The 26,512-nt window shown below is 32.4% G+C and overlaps 8 protein-coding genes and 1 long non-coding RNA gene across 9 annotated transcripts; 4 read left to right on the top strand and 5 right to left on the bottom strand.

The window, feature by feature from the left end:
- Positions 1 to 1,954: 1,954 nt before the first annotated feature.
- On the bottom strand, positions 1,955 to 26,512 carry LOC135075237 (uncharacterized). The gene is made up of 2 exons (XR_010257986.1): positions 25,956 to 26,512; positions 1,955 to 2,280 (listed from the first exon to the last, which is right to left on the bottom strand). It is a non-coding gene; the product is annotated as an uncharacterized LOC135075237 (long non-coding RNA).
- Positions 3,148 to 4,798, top strand: LOC135075230 (uncharacterized). The gene is made up of 3 exons (XM_063969602.1): positions 3,148 to 3,425; positions 3,514 to 3,623; positions 3,706 to 4,798. Exons 1-3 carry the CDS (start codon positions 3,357 to 3,359, stop codon positions 4,364 to 4,366), a joined length of 840 nt encoding a protein of 279 aa, XP_063825672.1. The 5' UTR covers positions 3,148 to 3,356; the 3' UTR covers positions 4,367 to 4,798.
- On the bottom strand, positions 5,095 to 6,842 carry LOC135075220 (putative nuclease HARBI1). Its single transcript, XM_063969593.1, has 5 exons — positions 6,326 to 6,842; positions 5,974 to 6,255; positions 5,432 to 5,819; positions 5,218 to 5,351; positions 5,095 to 5,128 (listed from the first exon to the last, which is right to left on the bottom strand). The coding sequence occupies exons 1-4, from the start codon at positions 6,578 to 6,580 to the stop codon at positions 5,221 to 5,223; spliced, it is 1,056 nt and encodes a 351-aa protein (XP_063825663.1). The 5' UTR covers positions 6,581 to 6,842; the 3' UTR covers positions 5,095 to 5,128; positions 5,218 to 5,220.
- LOC135075210 (uncharacterized) lies at positions 8,959 to 10,609 on the top strand. The gene is made up of 3 exons (XM_063969581.1): positions 8,959 to 9,236; positions 9,325 to 9,434; positions 9,517 to 10,609. The coding sequence occupies exons 1-3, from the start codon at positions 9,168 to 9,170 to the stop codon at positions 10,175 to 10,177; spliced, it is 840 nt and encodes a 279-aa protein (XP_063825651.1). The 5' UTR covers positions 8,959 to 9,167; the 3' UTR covers positions 10,178 to 10,609.
- Positions 10,906 to 12,653, bottom strand: LOC135075202 (putative nuclease HARBI1). Its single transcript, XM_063969569.1, has 5 exons — positions 12,137 to 12,653; positions 11,785 to 12,066; positions 11,243 to 11,630; positions 11,029 to 11,162; positions 10,906 to 10,939 (listed from the first exon to the last, which is right to left on the bottom strand). Exons 1-4 carry the CDS (start codon positions 12,389 to 12,391, stop codon positions 11,032 to 11,034), a joined length of 1,056 nt encoding a protein of 351 aa, XP_063825639.1. The 5' UTR covers positions 12,392 to 12,653; the 3' UTR covers positions 10,906 to 10,939; positions 11,029 to 11,031.
- Positions 14,770 to 16,420, top strand: LOC135075191 (uncharacterized). The gene is made up of 3 exons (XM_063969558.1): positions 14,770 to 15,047; positions 15,136 to 15,245; positions 15,328 to 16,420. Exons 1-3 carry the CDS (start codon positions 14,979 to 14,981, stop codon positions 15,986 to 15,988), a joined length of 840 nt encoding a protein of 279 aa, XP_063825628.1. The 5' UTR covers positions 14,770 to 14,978; the 3' UTR covers positions 15,989 to 16,420.
- Positions 16,717 to 18,464, bottom strand: LOC135075181 (putative nuclease HARBI1). The gene is made up of 5 exons (XM_063969548.1): positions 17,948 to 18,464; positions 17,596 to 17,877; positions 17,054 to 17,441; positions 16,840 to 16,973; positions 16,717 to 16,750 (listed from the first exon to the last, which is right to left on the bottom strand). The coding sequence occupies exons 1-4, from the start codon at positions 18,200 to 18,202 to the stop codon at positions 16,843 to 16,845; spliced, it is 1,056 nt and encodes a 351-aa protein (XP_063825618.1). The 5' UTR covers positions 18,203 to 18,464; the 3' UTR covers positions 16,717 to 16,750; positions 16,840 to 16,842.
- On the top strand, positions 20,581 to 22,231 carry LOC135075174 (uncharacterized). Its single transcript, XM_063969535.1, has 3 exons — positions 20,581 to 20,858; positions 20,947 to 21,056; positions 21,139 to 22,231. Exons 1-3 carry the CDS (start codon positions 20,790 to 20,792, stop codon positions 21,797 to 21,799), a joined length of 840 nt encoding a protein of 279 aa, XP_063825605.1. The 5' UTR covers positions 20,581 to 20,789; the 3' UTR covers positions 21,800 to 22,231.
- LOC135075165 (putative nuclease HARBI1) lies at positions 22,528 to 24,276 on the bottom strand. Its single transcript, XM_063969523.1, has 5 exons — positions 23,759 to 24,276; positions 23,407 to 23,688; positions 22,865 to 23,252; positions 22,651 to 22,784; positions 22,528 to 22,561 (listed from the first exon to the last, which is right to left on the bottom strand). Exons 1-4 carry the CDS (start codon positions 24,011 to 24,013, stop codon positions 22,654 to 22,656), a joined length of 1,056 nt encoding a protein of 351 aa, XP_063825593.1. The 5' UTR covers positions 24,014 to 24,276; the 3' UTR covers positions 22,528 to 22,561; positions 22,651 to 22,653.

Below are 26,512 nucleotides of genomic sequence, written 5' to 3'. Positions count from 1 at the left end.
TAACTAAAGGATAGCTATACGTGTATTATTATCATACGAGTAAGTAATTGTTGCACTAAGCTTCTAGTTGAAGTGTTTAAAGTAAGTTGTATTTTCTCCATTAACTATAATAATATGGTTGTTTATTTATACCCAAACGATAGTAGTAGAATATTGGACGAATAATGTAGAATATTTAAAAGGCGTTTCTTCTCAATTAATAAAAATCTTCTAATAGCAAAACTTTTTTAGCAAATCCTAAAAAATAACCTGTTTAGTAAAATAATAATATACGTTTAACGTGAATAAGACTGCTAAAAAGGTAATCTAAATCGATGTTGTTTGACGAAAAACAAACAAAATATTATTCTAGTACGTTCGTTCATGTTATAACTTATAAATGCAACGAAGCATGTAACCAATTTATGTAAGATTTTATCAGAATTAATTAGATTTGACAAAAAATGCTACAAAATCTGATATAAAATTACGACGTTTTTGTTAATCACAATAAGTAATATCTTTAGAAAGTACAATAATTGTAGCATGTCGTGTTCAATAGTAATTTGCTAACATAAATGTAATAAAAACAAGAAATTAATTGTTTGACACGATTTATTAGTTATTTGTAGTTATTATTATGTAGAGATCATGTATTGTTATCTTTTTGTCTATAGGAAATATGTGTTTGGGAGCATAGTTCTTATTTTTGTAGTTATAAATAATTGAGTTCAATTGAGTGTCAGAAAAAATATGTTTTTTTTAATACCACGTTCTCGTTTAGATTAGAATAATTGTAACTAATAACTACTGTATCTACGACTCTACGTATTTGAACACGTCTTATACCTTTTGAAAGATACGATTAATTTTTTTTACTGTAAAAAAGGGCATTGTTTCAACGTCTATCTAAGATTTTTACAACCCAAGAAAAACCGGGTTGGACCTCTAGATTGCTATGAAAACGGATTTGATTAAGTGGTATGTTTTTATACAATTTTCTGACACATAATAAACTCTTTTTTGTATCTATCAAATAGGCGGAGTAGTTACCTACTTACGGTTGCTAATGATATGATCCTCCCAAAATATCTCTACGGTACTTACAAAAACCCAGCTATTTAATATTGAAACCCACAGAGCGAAGAAAACGTTGATTTGTTCAAACAAAATAAATCTTTTGTCTTTCAAATAATGTTCACAATTGAATGAGGATGAACCTAAGTACCGGTCGTTTTAATTCAAGCCGTACTAACGTGTTATTTCTCAATTATAATTCTGCACTTGGACGTATTTTCCGATGTTCATGTCGTAGTATTATGACGAATCAGTTTAATTTCCATACATAATAAAAAATATAAGGAATCTCATTAATAAACATGGTACTTACTTCTTTATGGAAGATTTAATTCTATGAAAAGTATGATAAATAGACGTAGAAGTAGAAGTGTCATTAAGTATGTTACATTGATTAGAAGGTATCCATTTATCTAACACTAGCTGACCCGGCGAACTTTGTTCCGCCTTAATGGCAATAAATAAGCAGACTTTTTTTTAAATTTCGAACGGGATAAAAAGTATCCTATGTCCTTCTCCTGGCTCTAAACTACCTCCCTGACAATTTTCAGCTAAATCGGTTCAGCCGTTCTTGAGTTATAAGTGGAGTAACTAACACGACTTTCTTTTATATATATAGATTTTATAATTCCATGGGGAAATGTAATATTTTCCAATAAATGTTACGGTTTTCGTGTTTCTTACATGGAAAATGAAAATGAAAAATTGAATTGCTGAGCAATAAATTAAAAATTACTTGTCACAATGTATCATTTCAAAATGTCATCACCCGATGAGAAAATTATTTACAAGATCGCCTTGTAAGTGGTACGGTATGGTAAGGCACGTTACTGGTGATTTTTAAATTATGTGTTGTTAGTGAATCTGCTTCACTACAGTCGGGTAAAATGAAAACAAGTTTTAAAGTTTTTAGTTGTACTATATTTAATTTATAGTTTTGTACTCGATTGGCGGTTTATAACCGCCATAAAACCATTGATCTGCATATCTGGTTGTGTAATGCATTTGTGGAATTAATTATACGATGTTTCCAGTTGGAATAATGACGTAAGTGATTATAATTGCTATGACTGCTGATACGGGAACTTTTTTATGTGAATTTTAAAGTTATAAATATAAGTTCGGTCTTGACGGTCTCTCTTTGAAACTGCGTATGCTTGGTTTTGACGATCTCTCCCATGGGATGTATAAGATATTTACTCGTATTTATGCCGATGGGCCTTCCTGTAACAAAGAATTTTGATTATGTATAAAAATAACACGTCATTTAGTCTCAAATGCATTAGCACGACTCTTTTATATCAGAGACAAGTGGAGGATTTGGTTTAGGTTTGATTCGAATCTAGCAGAATAGAGAACCACCGCTACTCTTCCAATGGAAGTCGTAAAATTCGACTAAGGGACAGTTACTCGATCATCAATTCACCTCAACCCATCTTTTAAATATGGGTAGATATGTACTTAAACTAAAGTAGCGCCTGAATAAGTTGGGCAAAACATTTAAAAATCTTGCTAACATAGAAATTAAATAATATAATAAAATTTTTGGTTTACTGTAAAATAATTAAAAAATGAAATGATCATATTTTGTAAATGAACCTTCATGTCAGTAATAGCCTAAATTAAATAACAAAATTGACGGAAAACACGAACGAAGCAAAATGGGGTGAATAACTTGTGACATCTGTGAAGGTCAAGTTATGTTTTATAATTGGGATAAAATAATTATAGTTACCACGAAAATAGGGGAGAGTTCGGTATATTGTACCGCCGGGTAAATTGTACCACCCTTATATTTCGTAAAGTATTTATTGAATGTCTGTAATTGCAACACTTACGGTCTTATTCATAATAAAATGCTAATATAGGTTTAAAACCTACATTAGCTAAAACGTTTGATAGGCTTAAAACACTCTTATAAACCTCTGATAAAAAACGTTATTCATAATCGTTTATAAACCTTTGATAGCTAAAACAGAGTTTAATATTTTCTTTCCACAGACTATACAAAAAGAATGAACGAAAACAGCTTTTTTGGTGATTTAACTTGATGGACCATGTAAAATCATAGACAAATCGCAGAAAAAAAAAACAAAAAATTGGCAGCTGTGACGTTTTACTTACTGACATTGACATTTGGCACGAAAATTTAATAAAGTTTTCGGTTTTTTCGATCAACTCCCAAGTTTTATCAAACTTTTATAAAACTTGGGATTGTATGTTCTGGATTCTGTACCTCTTACCCTGTACTCTGCAATAAGCTCTTACGACGACCCGGCTAGTTACATCGGATACTAATTATGTCCATGACGAAGGAGAACAGACCGCCTAAAAGGCAACGATCAGAAAACTGGTTGGAGGAAGATAAGGTAGTACTTATTTTTAGCCTGATAAAGTGCCTACTAATTTTTGTAGCATGGTTTTATTTATGTTTGACGCCTAGTGTTTGCTTTTCAGTATTTGCTGAAAGAGTTGGTGAAAGAAAGAGTAAATGCAATCGAAAATAAAAATACAGACACTAACACGAATAAACGGAAGGTTGCGGCTTGGGCTGATTTACAAACAACGTTGGTACATCTTTTGATTTCTGCCTTCAATATAAAATTTTGCCTTTACCTGTAATTCAAAATCCTGTCATTTCTTTTTCAGGTTTAATTCAATGTGCGCTGGTATGAACCGCTCCATTACCCAGTTAAAATCGCAATGGAGCCTCATAAAAATCAGTGCGAAGAAAGACAAGACCATTGCTAGGCAGGCTCAAATTAAAACTGGCGGTGGTCCACCATTATCAGTGCCTGACGATAGGGCTGATGATATAGCATCTTGGTTGCCCAATGAATTTGTAGTCGATGTTAACAGATTTGACTCGGACTCAAATAAAAGTGAATTAATTAACATTCAAGAGGAGGAATCAACTCAAAATACGCAAGATCAGGAATTGATAAATAATGAAGAAATCCAATATGAATTGGTGGTACTTGATGAAGAAATAGAAGATACACATGCTTGTACTACTAGAGGCATATTGGAAGATAAAGAAAATAAAAAAGTAGAGGCAAAAGAAAATAAAGCAAAACCTAATTTTAAAGCACCAGCAATCAAAAAAAAAAGGAAACTGTTAAACAAAGAAGGCTTAATTGATTTAAGCAAAGTTAGGATTTCCGAAATTGCAGAAACAGAATCAAAATGCCGGATTGAACTGCATGAAGTTCAAATGGAAAACGAACGGAAGAAAGGGAGAAACTTGGATCTTGAGCATCAATTATTACAGGAAAAACTTAAATATTACACTCACATTAATAAAGAATAATAAGTCTTTTGATGTTAAAGTTTTTCAAGTACTAACAGATTCTAAATAATAAGTTAGTTCCTCCCTTACTTCTGTTTGTTTTTAATTTGTATTTTATGCAGTTCCAATCCGCATTTTGATTGTGTTTCTGCAATATATTTAGACGGCTATGAATATGTTTACTAGTCATAACTTAATAAGAGTTTGAGATTACTATTAACTAGCTGTTGCCCACGACTCCGCCTGCGTAGACTACTATTTCTGTAACCTACAGGATCTGTGCATTTTTCCAGGATAAAAAGAAGCCTATATGTTATTCGAGACTATATAATCTATCTGTTTTAGCAATTTATTTGTTTATAAGAATTGAACTGTGATTTTTAGTAAGTAAGTTTAATAATTGTACTTAAATTAGTGATATAAAGTAAATACACATATGCCTAGTCACAAACATTCGCCTTTATAATAATAGTGTAAATTATGGTTATTTTGTTTTAAATGTAGAAGGTTGATAACCTCCGAATAGAAACGTTTATACTTAAGCAATTTCTTTGTTTTAAAGAATTGAACTGTGATTTTTAATAAGTAAGTTTGTTGAAACTAATTGTACTTAAATTAGTGATATAAAGTAATTTGTTTTGAATTTTTGCAGAATAATTGCTTTTTTAAAGAGAACTACAGGTTTTGTTTTTGTGATAGTAACAAATTGGACTGAAAATTGAAATACAGGTATTTTTCAATCAAATATTCTTTTTATTTTCATTAAGATGCCAGGAACAGTATCTGAAAAATTAAAATACAACATTTTCATGAACTCAAATGACATTACATAAAAGTAAATCGTTGGAATTTATCAAAATGTATTTTAGTACCATTCAAAAATGTTGATTTATAAAATTTTGTAGTATCAACTGCGACCTACGCCTCAACAATGAAGGTCGGTTGTCGTGAACACTGTTCTCCGTCGAAAGTTGCGGAGTTACAGGGACCTGCTCCATATGTTGTTCTGAAAAATATTATGAATTTGTCAACATTTTGTCATAAAGATTTGTATTCCTTATGTACAGTCAAATTGATAACATTTACCTAACAATGTGTCATTCATATCAATGGCTATATTATGTAATACAGCCAATGCTATGATCACAGCTTTTCCATTTTGGAGGCTTACTGGTAAGCCATGGAGTAGGCATTGGAACCGCTGCTTCCACACCCCAAAACACCTTTCAACAGTGTTCCTAGTTGAGATGTGAGCATTATTGTATGCTTCTTCTTCTGGACGACTAGGCCTTAAAATAGGTGTAAATAGATATGGCAGAAGAGGGTAGCCCGAATCGCCAATAAGGCGTCCTCTAAACTGCCTATCCTCAAATCGTTGTTTTATATTGCTCTCCATAAAAATTCGACTGTCATGTGTACTGCCTCGCCATCTAGCCACTATATCCATTATTTTGAGGTCAGCATCACAGACAACCTAAAATAAAAAAAACAGTATCCTGTAGGTAATCCATCCAATAATATAGTGTTGAATGTTGCTAAAATTTAGATCATACAAAGTAAAAATTATAGACATTATTAAAACAAATCTTTCTCTGTTGTAAACTGTATAAAATCAAAATATATTTTACCTGAACATTCAGGGAATAATAGCCTTTTCTATTAATATAGTACTGGGCCATGTCACCTCCGGTTTTTTTAATTTTAATGTGGGTGCAATCTATGGCTCCTATCACCCCAGGAAAATTTTTAATTGCTCTAAATTTGGCACTAATTCTTTCCTGCTCTCCTATAGTGATAGGCATTTTGATGAAGGAATTTGCCTTATTCGCGATTGCATGCGCGACTCTGGCGCATATCCGGCTCACTGTCGGCTGACTTAGGCCATGGAGGTCACCAGCATCATCTTGTACCTGAAAATGTATGAAAATAATTATAGCAGCCACGACAAAGGGATAAAATAAAACACTTTTTTGTGCTTACCTCACGACGTCCCCAACATCTTATGGCCACTAAAACTTGCAGTTCAGGACACGTGCCACCACCTCTAGCGCTCTGAACCAGATCATCTTCCACCAAATCTATGATGGTGCGCACTGTGTCCTTATTGAACCTATATTTTATTTTAAAATTTAGGTCCCGCAAATCGAATGGGTTGCTTCGTTGGCGGTAGAGCTTTCTACGTCGCGCTGGGTCGGCATTATTGGCTAAATGCACAATTGCATTTATAGCATTCATTTTCACAAGCAAGGATCACAGCAAGGATATTTTGAATAAATAAACCAACGAAGTGACATTCATATGAAATGACATTTATAAAAGTTAGGTTAAAATAGGTTTATTAGAGCTTTAAACAAGGCCCGAGCTCTCGATAACTTATCACACAGTTATAAGAGGATTTTAGCGCTAAATGACGATTATGAATAACAATTTTTATCAAACGTTTTATAAACCTCTAATAAGCATTTGATAAAATGTGAAAAATGATTATGAATAAGACCGTTAGCGATACACAACTAAATTCAATTAATATCAGCCAATTGGTTTTTGCCGTGACAACGAACACGTGTGTTTTATTTTGAAAATTATTTTTTCATTGTTTTCAAGTAACTTTTGACAATGCATGTTTACTTTGTAATTTTGTTAAATTTAATCACAGGATGTTTCTAATATATTATTTAGAAGCGTAAATTAGTGTGGATTACAATTATTTGAAACATTTTTCGGTATTTATAAGCTATATTTTTTACTGATTTTTTAAAAGCACTATCACCTAGTCGGCTAAATTGTACCACATCAAGTTGTATGGAAGTTTACAAAAGGATTTTGAAATTTTTTTTAGTAAATCATATTTTGAAGTTATAATAGCGTAGTTATGTTTGACTAACAATAAACGAAAGCAAAAGACTAGCAAAGTAGATTAGGTGCAAGTGTGCGTCACGATAATTGAAATTACAAAACTTTTACTCAAAATCGTGATAACGTGTAAAACAATATCGATTGTCTATGTTATTAACTACTGCTCCTTTTCGTTACCTAATTTGTTAAGAATGTATGGTATAATATTTTGCCATAGTTTTTTTAATGGCTTGAAATTTATTGAAATCCAATTTAGTAACCATGTGGTACAAATTATCGAACCGGTTGGCTAAATTGGACCGAAGCTCTGACATCGTATTTTGTTGATTTGTGCTAAATATACAACAATTATGTTGATTAATACCTATGAAATAGTAAGTTGAATAATTTCTCTTTAATTATATACCATGAACATTAGCAAAAACAAAAGAAAACTATGTGTAAAATGGCCGGACTCTCCCTTAATAATAATAACACTATCCTTCGACTATAAACAAAAATGTTTTATCTAAAAACCCATAAGTTTTTGGCTGATTTCTACTTTTGAAGTCGAAAATATTTCCGTCACTTGTTTACAATAATGTAGGCAGGTACTCGTAATATACTTTTATCTGTCTCTATCTGTGTTGTGATATTGCTTATTGTGTGATTTTTTTAAACAATTTGGTATAATGTATGGCTATCTATGATGAGATATAACATTTTAAAACATCACTAATGTATTCTTATGATCATCGTTATGTTCATGATGGTAAATTCATGCATTATGGTGTTTGATAGAAGTTTATATTCGCATTAAGCCCCATAAAAGCTTTTTAACGATGGTGTCCTTATAATCGTTGCCACTTGCGTGTCCAATGAGCGACTTTTTCTTTTTGAAACGCACGCATGGGCAGCTTTAAAAATGTATTAAATCGTCGAATGCAATTAATTATAGCAATGTACTGTATAAGAATTTAAAAAACAATACAGTGCAGTAACTGAAATGATTGACAGTTACATAATGCACAGCACTTTGATATTTATTATCACAGCATAATATGCAATTTTCTGAGTAGGTACCTTAGCATAAAGTAATGGAATTCGATTGAGATTCTTTCGATAAACGAGTGAAGGGAACTAAAGTTTATATTTCGCAAGTTGAATAGGAAGCCTATTTATTAGAGTTTTAACCATGCATAATTAGAATTGTCATACATTTTGACCTTATTTTATATGAGCATATTTGCTCTACTAATGTTATTTTGATTATGCACGGGTTCTTCTCTGGTACCTTTTGTACTCGTATTGTATTGACAATAACATCACATTTCAGATGGAATAAAATTATTTATTTTACAATCTTTAATTACTTACATTAGTTTGAATTTAACCTTTACATCACGAAAAGGAATTGAACGACATGGTTTTTACCTTATTAAAAATAATAAAGATTTAAGATGTGCTACTGAGTAGGTAGAAAGATTTATACCTTTATTATGTTGGATTCAGTCTGCATTCTAACGGTCTTATTCATAATAAAATGCTAATATAGGTTTAAAACCTACATTAGCTAAAACGTTTGATAGGCTTAAAACACTCTTATAAACCTCTGATAAAAAACGTTATTCATAATCGTTTACAAACCTTTGATAGCTAAAACAGAGTTTAATATTTTCTTTCCACAGACTATACAAAAAGAATGAACGAAAACAGCTTTTTTGGTGATTTAACTTGATGGACCATGTAAAATCATAGACAAATCGCAGAAAAAAAAAACAAAAAATTGGCAGCTGTGACGTTTTACTTACTGACATTGACATTTGGCACGAAAATTTAATAAAGTTTTCGGTTTTTTCGATCAACTCCCAAGTTTTATCAAACTTTTATAAAACTTGGGATTGTATGTTCTGGATTCTGTACCTCTTACCCTGTACTCTGCAATAAGCTCTTACGACGACCCGGCTAGTTACATCGGATACTAATTATGTCCATGACGAAGGAGAACAGACCGCCTAAAAGGCAACGATCAGAAAACTGGTTGGAGGAAGATAAGGTAGTACTTATTTTTAGCCTGATAAAGTGCCTACTAATTTTTGTAGCATGGTTTTATTTATGTTTGACGCCTAGTGTTTGCTTTTCAGTATTTGCTGAAAGAGTTGGTGAAAGAAAGAGTAAATGCAATCGAAAATAAAAATACAGACACTAACACGAATAAACGGAAGGTTGCGGCTTGGGCTGATTTACAAACAACGTTGGTACATCTTTTGATTTCTGCCTTCAATATAAAATTTTGCCTTTACCTGTAATTCAAAATCCTGTCATTTCTTTTTCAGGTTTAATTCAATGTGCGCTGGTATGAACCGCTCCATTACCCAGTTAAAATCGCAATGGAGCCTCATAAAAATCAGTGCGAAGAAAGACAAGACCATTGCTAGGCAGGCTCAAATTAAAACTGGCGGTGGTCCACCATTATCAGTGCCTGACGATAGGGCTGATGATATAGCATCTTGGTTGCCCAATGAATTTGTAGTCGATGTTAACAGATTTGACTCGGACTCAAATAAAAGTGAATTAATTAACATTCAAGAGGAGGAATCAACTCAAAATACGCAAGATCAGGAATTGATAAATAATGAAGAAATCCAATATGAATTGGTGGTACTTGATGAAGAAATAGAAGATACACATGCTTGTACTACTAGAGGCATATTGGAAGATAAAGAAAATAAAAAAGTAGAGGCAAAAGAAAATAAAGCAAAACCTAATTTTAAAGCACCAGCAATCAAAAAAAAAAGGAAACTGTTAAACAAAGAAGGCTTAATTGATTTAAGCAAAGTTAGGATTTCCGAAATTGCAGAAACAGAATCAAAATGCCGGATTGAACTGCATGAAGTTCAAATGGAAAACGAACGGAAGAAAGGGAGAAACTTGGATCTTGAGCATCAATTATTACAGGAAAAACTTAAATATTACACTCACATTAATAAAGAATAATAAGTCTTTTGATGTTAAAGTTTTTCAAGTACTAACAGATTCTAAATAATAAGTTAGTTCCTCCCTTACTTCTGTTTGTTTTTAATTTGTATTTTATGCAGTTCCAATCCGCATTTTGATTGTGTTTCTGCAATATATTTAGACGGCTATGAATATGTTTACTAGTCATAACTTAATAAGAGTTTGAGATTACTATTAACTAGCTGTTGCCCACGACTCCGCCTGCGTAGACTACTATTTCTGTAACCTACAGGATCTGTGCATTTTTCCAGGATAAAAAGAAGCCTATATGTTATTCGAGACTATATAATCTATCTGTTTTAGCAATTTATTTGTTTATAAGAATTGAACTGTGATTTTTAGTAAGTAAGTTTAATAATTGTACTTAAATTAGTGATATAAAGTAAATACACATATGCCTAGTCACAAACATTCGCCTTTATAATAATAGTGTAAATTATGGTTATTTTGTTTTAAATGTAGAAGGTTGATAACCTCCGAATAGAAACGTTTATACTTAAGCAATTTCTTTGTTTTAAAGAATTGAACTGTGATTTTTAATAAGTAAGTTTGTTGAAACTAATTGTACTTAAATTAGTGATATAAAGTAATTTGTTTTGAATTTTTGCAGAATAATTGCTTTTTTAAAGAGAACTACAGGTTTTGTTTTTGTGATAGTAACAAATTGGACTGAAAATTGAAATACAGGTATTTTTCAATCAAATATTCTTTTTATTTTCATTAAGATGCCAGGAACAGTATCTGAAAAATTAAAATACAACATTTTCATGAACTCAAATGACATTACATAAAAGTAAATCGTTGGAATTTATCAAAATGTATTTTAGTACCATTCAAAAATGTTGATTTATAAAATTTTGTAGTATCAACTGCGACCTACGCCTCAACAATGAAGGTCGGTTGTCGTGAACACTGTTCTCCGTCGAAAGTTGCGGAGTTACAGGGACCTGCTCCATATGTTGTTCTGAAAAATATTATGAATTTGTCAACATTTTGTCATAAAGATTTGTATTCCTTATGTACAGTCAAATTGATAACATTTACCTAACAATGTGTCATTCATATCAATGGCTATATTATGTAATACAGCCAATGCTATGATCACAGCTTTTCCATTTTGGAGGCTTACTGGTAAGCCATGGAGTAGGCATTGGAACCGCTGCTTCCACACCCCAAAACACCTTTCAACAGTGTTCCTAGTTGAGATGTGAGCATTATTGTATGCTTCTTCTTCTGGACGACTAGGCCTTAAAATAGGTGTAAATAGATATGGCAGAAGAGGGTAGCCCGAATCGCCAATAAGGCGTCCTCTAAACTGCCTATCCTCAAATCGTTGTTTTATATTGCTCTCCATAAAAATTCGACTGTCATGTGTACTGCCTCGCCATCTAGCCACTATATCCATTATTTTGAGGTCAGCATCACAGACAACCTAAAATAAAAAAAACAGTATCCTGTAGGTAATCCATCCAATAATATAGTGTTGAATGTTGCTAAAATTTAGATCATACAAAGTAAAAATTATAGACATTATTAAAACAAATCTTTCTCTGTTGTAAACTGTATAAAATCAAAATATATTTTACCTGAACATTCAGGGAATAATAGCCTTTTCTATTAATATAGTACTGGGCCATGTCACCTCCGGTTTTTTTAATTTTAATGTGGGTGCAATCTATGGCTCCTATCACCCCAGGAAAATTTTTAATTGCTCTAAATTTGGCACTAATTCTTTCCTGCTCTCCTATAGTGATAGGCATTTTGATGAAGGAATTTGCCTTATTCGCGATTGCATGCGCGACTCTGGCGCATATCCGGCTCACTGTCGGCTGACTTAGGCCATGGAGGTCACCAGCATCATCTTGTACCTGAAAATGTATGAAAATAATTATAGCAGCCACGACAAAGGGATAAAATAAAACACTTTTTTGTGCTTACCTCACGACGTCCCCAACATCTTATGGCCACTAAAACTTGCAGTTCAGGACACGTGCCACCACCTCTAGCGCTCTGAACCAGATCATCTTCCACCAAATCTATGATGGTGCGCACTGTGTCCTTATTGAACCTATATTTTATTTTAAAATTTAGGTCCCGCAAATCGAATGGGTTGCTTCGTTGGCGGTAGAGCTTTCTACGTCGCGCTGGGTCGGCATTATTGGCTAAATGCACAATTGCATTTATAGCATTCATTTTCACAAGCAAGGATCACAGCAAGGATATTTTGAATAAATAAACCAACGAAGTGACATTCATATGAAATGACATTTATAAAAGTTAGGTTAAAATAGGTTTATTAGAGCTTTAAACAAGGCCCGAGCTCTCGATAACTTATCACACAGTTATAAGAGGATTTTAGCGCTAAATGACGATTATGAATAACAATTTTTATCAAACGTTTTATAAACCTCTAATAAGCATTTGATAAAATGTGAAAAATGATTATGAATAAGACCGTTAGCGATACACAACTAAATTCAATTAATATCAGCCAATTGGTTTTTGCCGTGACAACGAACACGTGTGTTTTATTTTGAAAATTATTTTTTCATTGTTTTCAAGTAACTTTTGACAATGCATGTTTACTTTGTAATTTTGTTAAATTTAATCACAGGATGTTTCTAATATATTATTTAGAAGCGTAAATTAGTGTGGATTACAATTATTTGAAACATTTTTCGGTATTTATAAGCTATATTTTTTACTGATTTTTTAAAAGCACTATCACCTAGTCGGCTAAATTGTACCACATCAAGTTGTATGGAAGTTTACAAAAGGATTTTGAAATTTTTTTTAGTAAATCATATTTTGAAGTTATAATAGCGTAGTTATGTTTGACTAACAATAAACGAAAGCAAAAGACTAGCAAAGTAGATTAGGTGCAAGTGTGCGTCACGATAATTGAAATTACAAAACTTTTACTCAAAATCGTGATAACGTGTAAAACAATATCGATTGTCTATGTTATTAACTACTGCTCCTTTTCGTTACCTAATTTGTTAAGAATGTATGGTATAATATTTTGCCATAGTTTTTTTAAAGGCTTGAAATTTATTGAAATCCAATTTAGTAACCATGTGGTACAAATTATCGAACCGGTTGGCTAAATTGGACCGAAGCTCTGACATCGTATTTTGTTGATTTGTGCTAAATATACAACAATTATGTTGATTAATACCTATGAAATAGTAAGTTGAATAATTTCTCTTTAATTATATACCATGAACATTAGCAAAAACAAAAGAAAACTATGTGTAAAATGGCCGGACTCTCCCTTAATAATAATAACACTATCCTTCGACTATAAACAAAAATGTTTTATCTAAAAACCCATAAGTTTTTGGCTGATTTCTACTTTTGAAGTCGAAAATATTTCCGTCACTTGTTTACAATAATGTAGGCAGGTACTCGTAATATACTTTTATCTGTCTCTATCTGTGTTGTGATATTGCTTATTGTGTGATTTTTTTAAACAATTTGGTATAATGTATGGCTATCTATGATGAGATATAACATTTTAAAACATCACTAATGTATTCTTATGATCATCGTTATGTTCATGATGGTAAATTCATGCATTATGGTGTTTGATAGAAGTTTATATTCGCATTAAGCCCCATAAAAGCTTTTTAACGATGGTGTCCTTATAATCGTTGCCACTTGCGTGTCCAATGAGCGACTTTTTCTTTTTGAAACGCACGCATGGGCAGCTTTAAAAATGTATTAAATCGTCGAATGCAATTAATTATAGCAATGTACTGTATAAGAATTTAAAAAACAATACAGTGCAGTAACTGAAATGATTGACAGTTACATAATGCACAGCACTTTGATATTTATTATCACAGCATAATATGCAATTTTCTGAGTAGGTACCTTAGCATAAAGTAATGGAATTCGATTGAGATTCTTTCGATAAACGAGTGAAGGGAACTAAAGTTTATATTTCGCAAGTTGAATAGGAAGCCTATTTATTAGAGTTTTAACCATGCATAATTAGAATTGTCATACATTTTGACCTTATTTTATATGAGCATATTTGCTCTACTAATGTTATTTTGATTATGCACGGGTTCTTCTCTGGTACCTTTTGTACTCGTATTGTATTGACAATAACATCACATTTCAGATGGAATAAAATTATTTATTTTACAATCTTTAATTACTTACATTAGTTTGAATTTAACCTTTACATCACGAAAAGGAATTGAACGACATGGTTTTTACCTTATTAAAAATAATAAAGATTTAAGATGTGCTACTGAGTAGGTAGAAAGATTTATACCTTTATTATGTTGGATTCAGTCTGCATTCTAACGGTCTTATTCATAATAAAATGCTAATATAGGTTTAAAACCTACATTAGCTAAAACGTTTGATAGGCTTAAAACACTCTTATAAACCTCTGATAAAAAACGTTATTCATAATCGTTTACAAACCTTTGATAGCTAAAACAGAGTTTAATATTTTCTTTCCACAGACTATACAAAAAGAATGAACGAAAACAGCTTTTTTGGTGATTTAACTTGATGGACCATGTAAAATCATAGACAAATCGCAGAAAAAAAAAACAAAAAATTGGCAGCTGTGACGTTTTACTTACTGACATTGACATTTGGCACGAAAATTTAATAAAGTTTTCGGTTTTTTCGATCAACTCCCAAGTTTTATCAAACTTTTATAAAACTTGGGATTGTATGTTCTGGATTCTGTACCTCTTACCCTGTACTCTGCAATAAGCTCTTACGACGACCCGGCTAGTTACATCGGATACTAATTATGTCCATGACGAAGGAGAACAGACCGCCTAAAAGGCAACGATCAGAAAACTGGTTGGAGGAAGATAAGGTAGTACTTATTTTTAGCCTGATAAAGTGCCTACTAATTTTTGTAGCATGGTTTTATTTATGTTTGACGCCTAGTGTTTGCTTTTCAGTATTTGCTGAAAGAGTTGGTGAAAGAAAGAGTAAATGCAATCGAAAATAAAAATACAGACACTAACACGAATAAACGGAAGGTTGCGGCTTGGGCTGATTTACAAACAACGTTGGTACATCTTTTGATTTCTGCCTTCAATATAAAATTTTGCCTTTACCTGTAATTCAAAATCCTGTCATTTCTTTTTCAGGTTTAATTCAATGTGCGCTGGTATGAACCGCTCCATTACCCAGTTAAAATCGCAATGGAGCCTCATAAAAATCAGTGCGAAGAAAGACAAGACCATTGCTAGGCAGGCTCAAATTAAAACTGGCGGTGGTCCACCATTATCAGTGCCTGACGATAGGGCTGATGATATAGCATCTTGGTTGCCCAATGAATTTGTAGTCGATGTTAACAGATTTGACTCGGACTCAAATAAAAGTGAATTAATTAACATTCAAGAGGAGGAATCAACTCAAAATACGCAAGATCAGGAATTGATAAATAATGAAGAAATCCAATATGAATTGGTGGTACTTGATGAAGAAATAGAAGATACACATGCTTGTACTACTAGAGGCATATTGGAAGATAAAGAAAATAAAAAAGTAGAGGCAAAAGAAAATAAAGCAAAACCTAATTTTAAAGCACCAGCAATCAAAAAAAAAAGGAAACTGTTAAACAAAGAAGGCTTAATTGATTTAAGCAAAGTTAGGATTTCCGAAATTGCAGAAACAGAATCAAAATGCCGGATTGAACTGCATGAAGTTCAAATGGAAAACGAACGGAAGAAAGGGAGAAACTTGGATCTTGAGCATCAATTATTACAGGAAAAACTTAAATATTACACTCACATTAATAAAGAATAATAAGTCTTTTGATGTTAAAGTTTTTCAAGTACTAACAGATTCTAAATAATAAGTTAGTTCCTCCCTTACTTCTGTTTGTTTTTAATTTGTATTTTATGCAGTTCCAATCCGCATTTTGATTGTGTTTCTGCAATATATTTAGACGGCTATGAATATGTTTACTAGTCATAACTTAATAAGAGTTTGAGATTACTATTAACTAGCTGTTGCCCACGACTCCGCCTGCGTAGACTACTATTTCTGTAACCTACAGGATCTGTGCATTTTTCCAGGATAAAAAGAAGCCTATATGTTATTCGAGACTATATAATCTATCTGTTTTAGCAATTTATTTGTTTATAAGAATTGAACTGTGATTTTTAGTAAGTAAGTTTAATAATTGTACTTAAATTAGTGATATAAAGTAAATACACATATGCCTAGTCACAAACATTCGCCTTTATAATAATAGTGTAAATTATGGTTATTTTGTTTTAAATGTAGAAGGTTGATAACCTCCGAATAGAAACGTTTATACTTAAGCAATTTCTTTGTTTTAAAGAATTGAACTGTGATTTTTAATAAGTAAGTTTGTTGAAACTAATTGTACTTAAATTAGTGATATAAAGTAATTTGTTTTGAATTTTTGCAGAATAATTGCTTTTTTAAAGAGAACTACAGGTTTTGTTTTTGTGATAGTAACAAATTGGACTGAAAATTGAAATACAGGTATTTTTCAATCAAATATTCTTTTTATTTTCATTAAGATGCCAGGAACAGTATCTGAAAAATTAAAATACAACATTTTCATGAACTCAAATGACATTACATAAAAGTAAATCGTTGGAATTTATCAAAATGTATTTTAGTACCATTCAAAAATGTTGATTTATAAAATTTTGTAGTATCAACTGCGACCTACGCCTCAACAATGAAGGTCGGTTGTCGTGAACACTGTTCTCCGTCGAAAGTTGCGGAGTTACAGGGACCTGCTCCATATGTTGTTCTGAAAAATATTATGAATTTGTCAACATTTTGTCATAAAGATTTGTATTCCTTATGTACAGTCAAATTGATAACATTTACCTAACAATGTGTCATTCATATCAATGGCTATATTATGTAATACAGCCAATGCTATGATCACAGCTTTTCCATTTTGGAGGCTTACTGGTAAGCCATGGAGTAGGCATTGGAACCGCTGCTTCCACACCCCAAAACACCTTTCAACAGTGTTCCTAGTTGAGATGTGAGCATTATTGTATGCTTCTTCTTCTGGACGACTAGGCCTTAAAATAGGTGTAAATAGATATGGCAGAAGAGGGTAGCCCGAATCGCCAATAAGGCGTCCTCTAAACTGCCTATCCTCAAATCGTTGTTTTATATTGCTCTCCATAAAAATTCGACTGTCATGTGTACTGCCTCGCCATCTAGCCACTATATCCATTATTTTGAGGTCAGCATCACAGACAACCTAAAATAAAAAAAACAGTATCCTGTAGGTAATCCATCCAATAATATAGTGTTGAATGTTGCTAAAATTTAGATCATACAAAGTAAAAATTATAGACATTATTAAAACAAATCTTTCTCTGTTGTAAACTGTATAAAATCAAAATATATTTTACCTGAACATTCAGGGAATAATAGCCTTTTCTATTAATATAGTACTGGGCCATGTCACCTCCGGTTTTTTTAATTTTAATGTGGGTGCAATCTATGGCTCCTATCACCCCAGGAAAATTTTTAATTGCTCTAAATTTGGCACTAATTCTTTCCTGCTCTCCTATAGTGATAGGCATTTTGATGAAGGAATTTGCCTTATTCGCGATTGCATGCGCGACTCTGGCGCATATCCGGCTCACTGTCGGCTGACTTAGGCCATGGAGGTCACCAGCATCATCTTGTACCTGAAAATGTATGAAAATAATTATAGCAGCCACGACAAAGGGATAAAATAAAACACTTTTTTGTGCTTACCTCACGACGTCCCCAACATCTTATGGCCACTAAAACTTGCAGTTCAGGACACGTGCCACCACCTCTAGCGCTCTGAACCAGATCATCTTCCACCAAATCTATGATGGTGCGCACTGTGTCCTTATTGAACCTATATTTTATTTTAAAATTTAGGTCCCGCAAATCGAATGGGTTGCTTCGTTGGCGGTAGAGCTTTCTACGTCGCGCTGGGTCGGCATTATTGGCTAAATGCACAATTGCATTTATAGCATTCATTTTCACAAGCAAGGATCACAGCAAGGATATTTTGAATAAATAAACCAACGAAGTGACATTCATATGAAATGACATTTATAAAAGTTAGGTTAAAATAGGTTTATTAGAGCTTTAAACAAGGCCCGAGCTCTCGATAACTTATCACACAGTTATAAGAGGATTTTAGCGCTAAATGACGATTATGAATAACAATTTTTATCAAACGTTTTATAAACCTCTAATAAGCATTTGATAAAATGTGAAAAATGATTATGAATAAGACCGTTAGCGATACACAACTAAATTCAATTAATATCAGCCAATTGGTTTTTGCCGTGACAACGAACACGTGTGTTTTATTTTGAAAATTATTTTTTCATTGTTTTCAAGTAACTTTTGACAATGCATGTTTACTTTGTAATTTTGTTAAATTTAATCACAGGATGTTTCTAATATATTATTTAGAAGCGTAAATTAGTGTGGATTACAATTATTTGAAACATTTTTCGGTATTTATAAGCTATATTTTTTACTGATTTTTTAAAAGCACTATCACCTAGTCGGCTAAATTGTACCACATCAAGTTGTATGGAAGTTTACAAAAGGATTTTGAAATTTTTTTTAGTAAATCATATTTTGAAGTTATAATAGCGTAGTTATGTTTGACTAACAATAAACGAAAGCAAAAGACTAGCAAAGTAGATTAGGTGCAAGTGTGCGTCACGATAATTGAAATTACAAAACTTTTACTCAAAATCGTGATAACGTGTAAAACAATATCGATTGTCTATGTTATTAACTACTGCTCCTTTTCGTTACCTAATTTGTTAAGAATGTATGGTATAATATTTTGCCATAGTTTTTTTAAAGGCTTGAAATTTATTGAAATCCAATTTAGTAACCATGTGGTACAAATTATCGAACCGGTTGGCTAAATTGGACCGAAGCTCTGACATCGTATTTTGTTGATTTGTGCTAAATATACAACAATTATGTTGATTAATACCTATGAAATAGTAAGTTGAATAATTTCTCTTTAATTATATACCATGAACATTAGCAAAAACAAAAGAAAACTATGTGTAAAATGGCCGGACTCTCCCTTAATAATAATAACACTATCCTTCGACTATAAACAAAAATGTTTTATCTAAAAACCCATAAGTTTTTGGCTGATTTCTACTTTTGAAGTCGAAAATATTTCCGTCACTTGTTTACAATAATGTAGGCAGGTACTCGTAATATACTTTTATCTGTCTCTATCTGTGTTGTGATATTGCTTATTGTGTGATTTTTTTAAACAATTTGGTATAATGTATGGCTATCTATGATGAGATATAACATTTTAAAACATCACTAATGTATTCTTATGATCATCGTTATGTTCATGATGGTAAATTCATGCATTATGGTGTTTGATAGAAGTTTATATTCGCATTAAGCCCCATAAAAGCTTTTTAACGATGGTGTCCTTATAATCGTTGCCACTTGCGTGTCCAATGAGCGACTTTTTCTTTTTGAAACGCACGCATGGGCAGCTTTAAAAATGTATTAAATCGTCGAATGCAATTAATTATAGCAATGTACTGTATAAGAATTTAAAAAACAATACAGTGCAGTAACTGAAATGATTGACAGTTACATAATGCACAGCACTTTGATATTTATTATCACAGCATAATATGCAATTTTCTGAGTAGGTACCTTAGCATAAAGTAATGGAATTCGATTGAGATTCTTTCGATAAACGAGTGAAGGGAACTAAAGTTTATATTTCGCAAGTTGAATAGGAAGCCTATTTATTAGAGTTTTAACCATGCATAATTAGAATTGTCATACATTTTGACCTTATTTTATATGAGCATATTTGCTCTACTAATGTTATTTTGATTATGCACGGGTTCTTCTCTGGTACCTTTTGTACTCGTATTGTATTGACAATAACATCACATTTCAGATGGAATAAAATTATTTATTTTACAATCTTTAATTACTTACATTAGTTTGAATTTAACCTTTACATCACGAAAAGGAATTGAACGACATGGTTTTTACCTTATTAAAAATAATAAAGATTTAAGATGTGCTACTGAGTAGGTAGAAAGATTTATACCTTTATTATGTTGGATTCAGTCTGCATTCTAACGGTCTTATTCATAATAAAATGCTAATATAGGTTTAAAACCTACATTAGCTAAAACGTTTGATAGGCTTAAAACACTCTTATAAACCTCTGATAAAAAACGTTATTCATAATCGTTTACAAACCTTTGATAGCTAAAACAGAGTTTAATATTTTCTTTCCACAGACTATACAAAAAGAATGAACGAAAACAGCTTTTTTGGTGATTTAACTTGATGGACCATGTAAAATCATAGACAAATCGCAGAAAAAAAAAACAAAAAATTGGCAGCTGTGACGTTTTACTTACTGACATTGACATTTGGCACGAAAATTTAATAAAGTTTTCGGTTTTTTCGATCAACTCCCAAGTTTTATCAAACTTTTATAAAACTTGGGATTGTATGTTCTGGATTCTGTACCTCTTACCCTGTACTCTGCAATAAGCTCTTACGACGACCCGGCTAGTTACATCGGATACTAATTATGTCCATGACGAAGGAGAACAGACCGCCTAAAAGGCAACGATCAGAAAACTGGTTGGAGGAAGATAAGGTAGTACTTATTTTTAGCCTGATAAAGTGCCTACTAATTTTTGTAGCATGGTTTTATTTATGTTTGACGCCTAGTGTTTGCTTTTCAGTATTTGCTGAAAGAGTTGGTGAAAGAAAGAGTAAATGCAATCGAAAATAAAAATACAGACACTAACACGAATAAACGGAAGGTTGCGGCTTGGGCTGATTTACAAACAACGTTGGTACATCTTTTGATTTCTGCCTTCAATATAAAATTTTGCCTTTACCTGTAATTCAAAATCCTGTCATTTCTTTTTCAGGTTTAATTCAATGTGCGCTGGTATGAACCGCTCCATTACCCAGTTAAAATCGCAATGGAGCCTCATAAAAATCAGTGCGAAGAAAGACAAGACCATTGCTAGGCAGGCTCAAATTAAAACTGGCGGTGGTCCACCATTATCAGTGCCTGACGATAGGGCTGATGATATAGCATCTTGGTTGCCCAATGAATTTGTAGTCGATGTTAACAGATTTGACTCGGACTCAAATAAAAGTGAATTAATTAACATTCAAGAGGAGGAATCAACTCAAAATACGCAAGATCAGGAATTGATAAATAATGAAGAAATCCAATATGAATTGGTGGTACTTGATGAAGAAATAGAAGATACACATGCTTGTACTACTAGAGGCATATTGGAAGATAAAGAAAATAAAAAAGTAGAGGCAAAAGAAAATAAAGCAAAACCTAATTTTAAAGCACCAGCAATCAAAAAAAAAAGGAAACTGTTAAACAAAGAAGGCTTAATTGATTTAAGCAAAGTTAGGATTTCCGAAATTGCAGAAACAGAATCAAAATGCCGGATTGAACTGCATGAAGTTCAAATGGAAAACGAACGGAAGAAAGGGAGAAACTTGGATCTTGAGCATCAATTATTACAGGAAAAACTTAAATATTACACTCACATTAATAAAGAATAATAAGTCTTTTGATGTTAAAGTTTTTCAAGTACTAACAGATTCTAAATAATAAGTTAGTTCCTCCCTTACTTCTGTTTGTTTTTAATTTGTATTTTATGCAGTTCCAATCCGCATTTTGATTGTGTTTCTGCAATATATTTAGACGGCTATGAATATGTTTACTAGTCATAACTTAATAAGAGTTTGAGATTACTATTAACTAGCTGTTGCCCACGACTCCGCCTGCGTAGACTACTATTTCTGTAACCTACAGGATCTGTGCATTTTTCCAGGATAAAAAGAAGCCTATATGTTATTCGAGACTATATAATCTATCTGTTTTAGCAATTTATTTGTTTATAAGAATTGAACTGTGATTTTTAGTAAGTAAGTTTAATAATTGTACTTAAATTAGTGATATAAAGTAAATACACATATGCCTAGTCACAAACATTCGCCTTTATAATAATAGTGTAAATTATGGTTATTTTGTTTTAAATGTAGAAGGTTGATAACCTCCGAATAGAAACGTTTATACTTAAGCAATTTCTTTGTTTTAAAGAATTGAACTGTGATTTTTAATAAGTAAGTTTGTTGAAACTAATTGTACTTAAATTAGTGATATAAAGTAATTTGTTTTGAATTTTTGCAGAATAATTGCTTTTTTAAAGAGAACTACAGGTTTTGTTTTTGTGATAGTAACAAATTGGACTGAAAATTGAAATACAGGTATTTTTCAATCAAATATTCTTTTTATTTTCATTAAGATGCCAGGAACAGTATCTGAAAAATTAAAATACAACATTTTCATGAACTCAAATGACATTACATAAAAGTAAATCGTTGGAATTTATCAAAATGTATTTTAGTACCATTCAAAAATGTTGATTTATAAAATTTTGTAGTATCAACTGCGACCTACGCCTCAACAATGAAGGTCGGTTGTCGTGAACACTGTTCTCCGTCGAAAGTTGCGGAGTTACAGGGACCTGCTCCATATGTTGTTCTGAAAAATATTATGAATTTGTCAACATTTTGTCATAAAGATTTGTATTCCTTATGTACAGTCAAATTGATAACATTTACCTAACAATGTGTCATTCATATCAATGGCTATATTATGTAATACAGCCAATGCTATGATCACAGCTTTTCCATTTTGGAGGCTTACTGGTAAGCCATGGAGTAGGCATTGGAACCGCTGCTTCCACACCCCAAAACACCTTTCAACAGTGTTCCTAGTTGAGATGTGAGCATTATTGTATGCTTCTTCTTCTGGACGACTAGGCCTTAAAATAGGTGTAAATAGATATGGCAGAAGAGGGTAGCCCGAATCGCCAATAAGGCGTCCTCTAAACTGCCTATCCTCAAATCGTTGTTTTATATTGCTCTCCATAAAAATTCGACTGTCATGTGTACTGCCTCGCCATCTAGCCACTATATCCATTATTTTGAGGTCAGCATCACAGACAACCTAAAATAAAAAAAACAGTATCCTGTAGGTAATCCATCCAATAATATAGTGTTGAATGTTGCTAAAATTTAGATCATACAAAGTAAAAATTATAGACATTATTAAAACAAATCTTTCTCTGTTGTAAACTGTATAAAATCAAAATATATTTTACCTGAACATTCAGGGAATAATAGCCTTTTCTATTAATATAGTACTGGGCCATGTCACCTCCGGTTTTTTTAATTTTAATGTGGGTGCAATCTATGGCTCCTATCACCCCAGGAAAATTTTTAATTGCTCTAAATTTGGCACTAATTCTTTCCTGCTCTCCTATAGTGATAGGCATTTTGATGAAGGAATTTGCCTTATTCGCGATTGCATGCGCGACTCTGGCGCATATCCGGCTCACTGTCGGCTGACTTAGGCCATGGAGGTCACCAGCATCATCTTGTACCTGAAAATGTATGAAAATAATTATAGCAGCCACGACAAAGGGATAAAATAAAACACTTTTTTGTGCTTACCTCACGACGTCCCCAACATCTTATGGCCACTAAAACTTGCAGTTCAGGACACGTGCCACCACCTCTAGCGCTCTGAACCAGATCATCTTCCACCAAATCTATGATGGTGCGCACTGTGTCCTTATTGAACCTATATTTTATTTTAAAATTTAGGTCCCGCAAATCGAATGGGTTGCTTCGTTGGCGGTAGAGCTTTCTACGTCGCGCTGGGTCGGCATTATTGGCTAAATGCACAATTGCATTTATAGCATTCATTTTCACAAGCAAGGATCACAGCAAGGATATTTTGAATAAATAAACCAACGAAGTGACATTCATATGAAATGACATTTATAAAAGTTAGGTTAAAATAGGTTTATTAGAGCTTTAAACAAGGCCCGAGCTCTCGATAACTTATCACACAGTTATAAGAGGATTTTAGCGCTAAATGACGATTATGAATAACAATTTTTATCAAACGTTTTATAAACCTCTAATAAGCATTTGATAAAATGTGAAAAATGATTATGAATAAGACCGTAATTGTCTAGATAACTGATAACGTTAATGAGTCACCAGAAACAGGATCAGGACGTGAAATGATCTAATCTAGACTAACGTGATCTTAAATATAGACTCTTTGAAAAATAGATAAAGTTCTATGGAAATAATGAATGTTTTAAAATCTTTTAAACTGGCACAAACTAATACCGCTACTTTCTCTGACACTTAACAACTCTATGGTCTAGTGATAGGGATCTAGGATCAATTTAGAAATTAAGGTACGTTTTAAAGGAACATTTACAGTGTAGAGTTACTTTGAGCAATTGATTCCAGATTTTTTCTAATTTATTATGCGAAAATACGAAATAAATATCTTCTCTATTTGACCTCTGGTAAATTAGAGAGAGTCGTGATCATGCTGTGGGGACAAAATTACGTGATGATGAAGATGAAACCCTGTTTTTTACTGAAAAAATAGTTAATTAAGGGTTTTTTTTTCAGTATAAATACAAAGTTGCTGAACTGAAAAAACCGAGTTAAGAACAACATCTGTAATAATTATATTATTTCCTTTGTTATATCCAGTTTTATTTCCGCAGTATGGTAACTTACGGTGGATCTTCTAAGATGTTTATTCAATCAATGTAACAAAACCAGACTAATTATGAACGAGGAAAATACGTAGATGTAGTATTTTTTGCGGTTTCATTTGCGTTCTTGAGATTATTATAATATTATTGCATGTTTCATAGAAAAGTTATAACCGGCGTAGTTATTACATCAATACTTTGTAAATCAATATTAGGTATAAAATTATGTATTTGTTTTAAGGGACGATGCGATGTTGTTTTCGAAATCTTTAGACCGAGTTGCACTATCTTAGTTCAACAGTAACCTTAACCGGTGTTTTGTATGGAGGTTGACAGAATTTTGACGTTTGTTATGGTTAAATTAAGATATTGCAAACCAGCCTTAATTATTCATTTGGAATTGTTACTTTGTGTTGTGTTTAATAAAGAATACCTATAGCTAATTAATACATTTGGATGCAGAATTGAAGTGGCGCTCACAACGCATTAATTATATAGCTATTTTAAAGTATTCAATGATACTTAGACTATGTTAATTTCAACATAGTTTCAAATTTCTAGACATTGTGGAAATACTTAAACATGCTTACCTTGAAACTAAATGTCTGGACATGTGATCAAGGAGTGTATTTATCGGTTGATTTATTAATCGTAGTAACTATATATTAAAGAAGATTACATTCAAATGTAAGAATAAAATACTCAAATTTTCTGAGGAAATTGTGAGAAAATAATATGTATGTATTTACAAAAAAAAAAATGTATTTAAGTATGTTTATATCCGTTGTCTAGTACCCATAGTATACAAGCTTTGCTTAGTTTGGGACTAGAAACGCAGTGTAAAATGTTTAAGGATATTTATTTATTTATTTAAAATTAAAATGTACATGCGGATTAATGGAAATAGGATTCCCTTAAACTTTCCGAGGTTTCCAAAATCTTTAATTAGGTACTTATGTAATGATTGAATAGGTGACTAATTATTATGTAAACGCTACATCTTTGATCTTATTACACACAGTGATATTTAATTGAAAATACCTTGCTAATACTAATAATGAATCAGTCAGTAGTACTATTATTAAGTTTTGTAACAATAAATACTTGATAGACAATTGACTCACCTTAGGAGGTAGCAGATCTCTTGCAGGTGCATTGACGTCACCGGTTGAGAGGGCTGGAGTTTTGTCGACTTTCGTTGGATTTATACCAAACGAAGGAACTCTAGTTTCATATACAGAATTCGTTCGTGTAGGTGTTATATCAGGGAGGCTAGGGGTATTATATACTGGCTGATTCGGCAGTGGAAACACCTTCCAGCAAGTCACACATGACACAAGAACTGCTAGAGCAAATACCAAAATGTGTAACTTCATTTTTAAATACTTTTTTTTATTACACGACACGAAACCTCCGCGGTGGATGCCCAAACTAGAATGTCCAGTTTCATCTTCATAGATAACGCTCAATCAATGAATATTAAAATTACATTAGGCATCTAGTTCACCCTGAATATTTTATTTGCAAATCATTTAATGTCAAGATGGCCATTGACACTGTTACATGAACTAGCGTCAGCTCGTGGCTTTACCTGCGTACCTGGGTGAATTTTGATCTGTTTGAAATCACCCAATTAAAAACACTTTCGCCCGTATTCACAAACAATACTTGCTTAAGTGAA

The sequence above is a fragment of the Ostrinia nubilalis genome, chromosome 1, assembly GCF_963855985.1.
Source record: "Ostrinia nubilalis chromosome 1, ilOstNubi1.1, whole genome shotgun sequence".
Classification (NCBI taxonomy): domain Eukaryota; kingdom Metazoa; phylum Arthropoda; class Insecta; order Lepidoptera; family Crambidae; genus Ostrinia; species Ostrinia nubilalis.
This window is presented reverse-complemented; position numbering and strand designations above follow the sequence as displayed.

Bases quoted from the DNA above. Each gene is read 5' to 3' on its own strand.
- LOC135075181 (XM_063969548.1), bottom strand. From the start codon at position 18,202: ATGAATGCTATAAATGCAATTGTGCATTTAGCCAATAATGCCGACCCA. The intron at 17,878-17,947 runs GTAAGCACAAAA...ATACATTTTCAG, and splicing joins GATGTTGGGGACGTCGTGAG to GTACAAGATGATGCTGGTGA. The intron at 16,974-17,053 runs GTAAATGTTATC...AATATTTTTCAG, and splicing joins TATGAATGACACATTGTTAG to AACAACATATGGAGCAGGTC.
- LOC135075230 (XM_063969602.1), top strand. From the start codon at position 3,357: ATGTCCATGACGAAGGAGAACAGACCGCCTAAAAGGCAACGATCAGAA. The intron at 3,426-3,513 runs GTAGTACTTATT...TTTGCTTTTCAG, and splicing joins ACTGGTTGGAGGAAGATAAG to TATTTGCTGAAAGAGTTGGT. The intron at 3,624-3,705 runs GTTGGTACATCT...TTTCTTTTTCAG, and splicing joins TGGGCTGATTTACAAACAAC to GTTTAATTCAATGTGCGCTG.
- LOC135075165 (XM_063969523.1), bottom strand. From the start codon at position 24,013: ATGAATGCTATAAATGCAATTGTGCATTTAGCCAATAATGCCGACCCA. The intron at 23,689-23,758 runs GTAAGCACAAAA...ATACATTTTCAG, and splicing joins GATGTTGGGGACGTCGTGAG to GTACAAGATGATGCTGGTGA. The intron at 23,253-23,406 runs GTAAAATATATT...TTTTTATTTTAG, and splicing joins ATTATTCCCTGAATGTTCAG to GTTGTCTGTGATGCTGACCT.
- LOC135075191 (XM_063969558.1), top strand. From the start codon at position 14,979: ATGTCCATGACGAAGGAGAACAGACCGCCTAAAAGGCAACGATCAGAA. The intron at 15,048-15,135 runs GTAGTACTTATT...TTTGCTTTTCAG, and splicing joins ACTGGTTGGAGGAAGATAAG to TATTTGCTGAAAGAGTTGGT. The intron at 15,246-15,327 runs GTTGGTACATCT...TTTCTTTTTCAG, and splicing joins TGGGCTGATTTACAAACAAC to GTTTAATTCAATGTGCGCTG.
- LOC135075202 (XM_063969569.1), bottom strand. From the start codon at position 12,391: ATGAATGCTATAAATGCAATTGTGCATTTAGCCAATAATGCCGACCCA. The intron at 11,631-11,784 runs GTAAAATATATT...TTTTTATTTTAG, and splicing joins ATTATTCCCTGAATGTTCAG to GTTGTCTGTGATGCTGACCT. The intron at 11,163-11,242 runs GTAAATGTTATC...AATATTTTTCAG, and splicing joins TATGAATGACACATTGTTAG to AACAACATATGGAGCAGGTC.
- LOC135075210 (XM_063969581.1), top strand. From the start codon at position 9,168: ATGTCCATGACGAAGGAGAACAGACCGCCTAAAAGGCAACGATCAGAA. The intron at 9,237-9,324 runs GTAGTACTTATT...TTTGCTTTTCAG, and splicing joins ACTGGTTGGAGGAAGATAAG to TATTTGCTGAAAGAGTTGGT. The intron at 9,435-9,516 runs GTTGGTACATCT...TTTCTTTTTCAG, and splicing joins TGGGCTGATTTACAAACAAC to GTTTAATTCAATGTGCGCTG.
- LOC135075220 (XM_063969593.1), bottom strand. From the start codon at position 6,580: ATGAATGCTATAAATGCAATTGTGCATTTAGCCAATAATGCCGACCCA. The intron at 5,820-5,973 runs GTAAAATATATT...TTTTTATTTTAG, and splicing joins ATTATTCCCTGAATGTTCAG to GTTGTCTGTGATGCTGACCT. The intron at 5,352-5,431 runs GTAAATGTTATC...AATATTTTTCAG, and splicing joins TATGAATGACACATTGTTAG to AACAACATATGGAGCAGGTC.
- LOC135075174 (XM_063969535.1), top strand. From the start codon at position 20,790: ATGTCCATGACGAAGGAGAACAGACCGCCTAAAAGGCAACGATCAGAA. The intron at 20,859-20,946 runs GTAGTACTTATT...TTTGCTTTTCAG, and splicing joins ACTGGTTGGAGGAAGATAAG to TATTTGCTGAAAGAGTTGGT. The intron at 21,057-21,138 runs GTTGGTACATCT...TTTCTTTTTCAG, and splicing joins TGGGCTGATTTACAAACAAC to GTTTAATTCAATGTGCGCTG.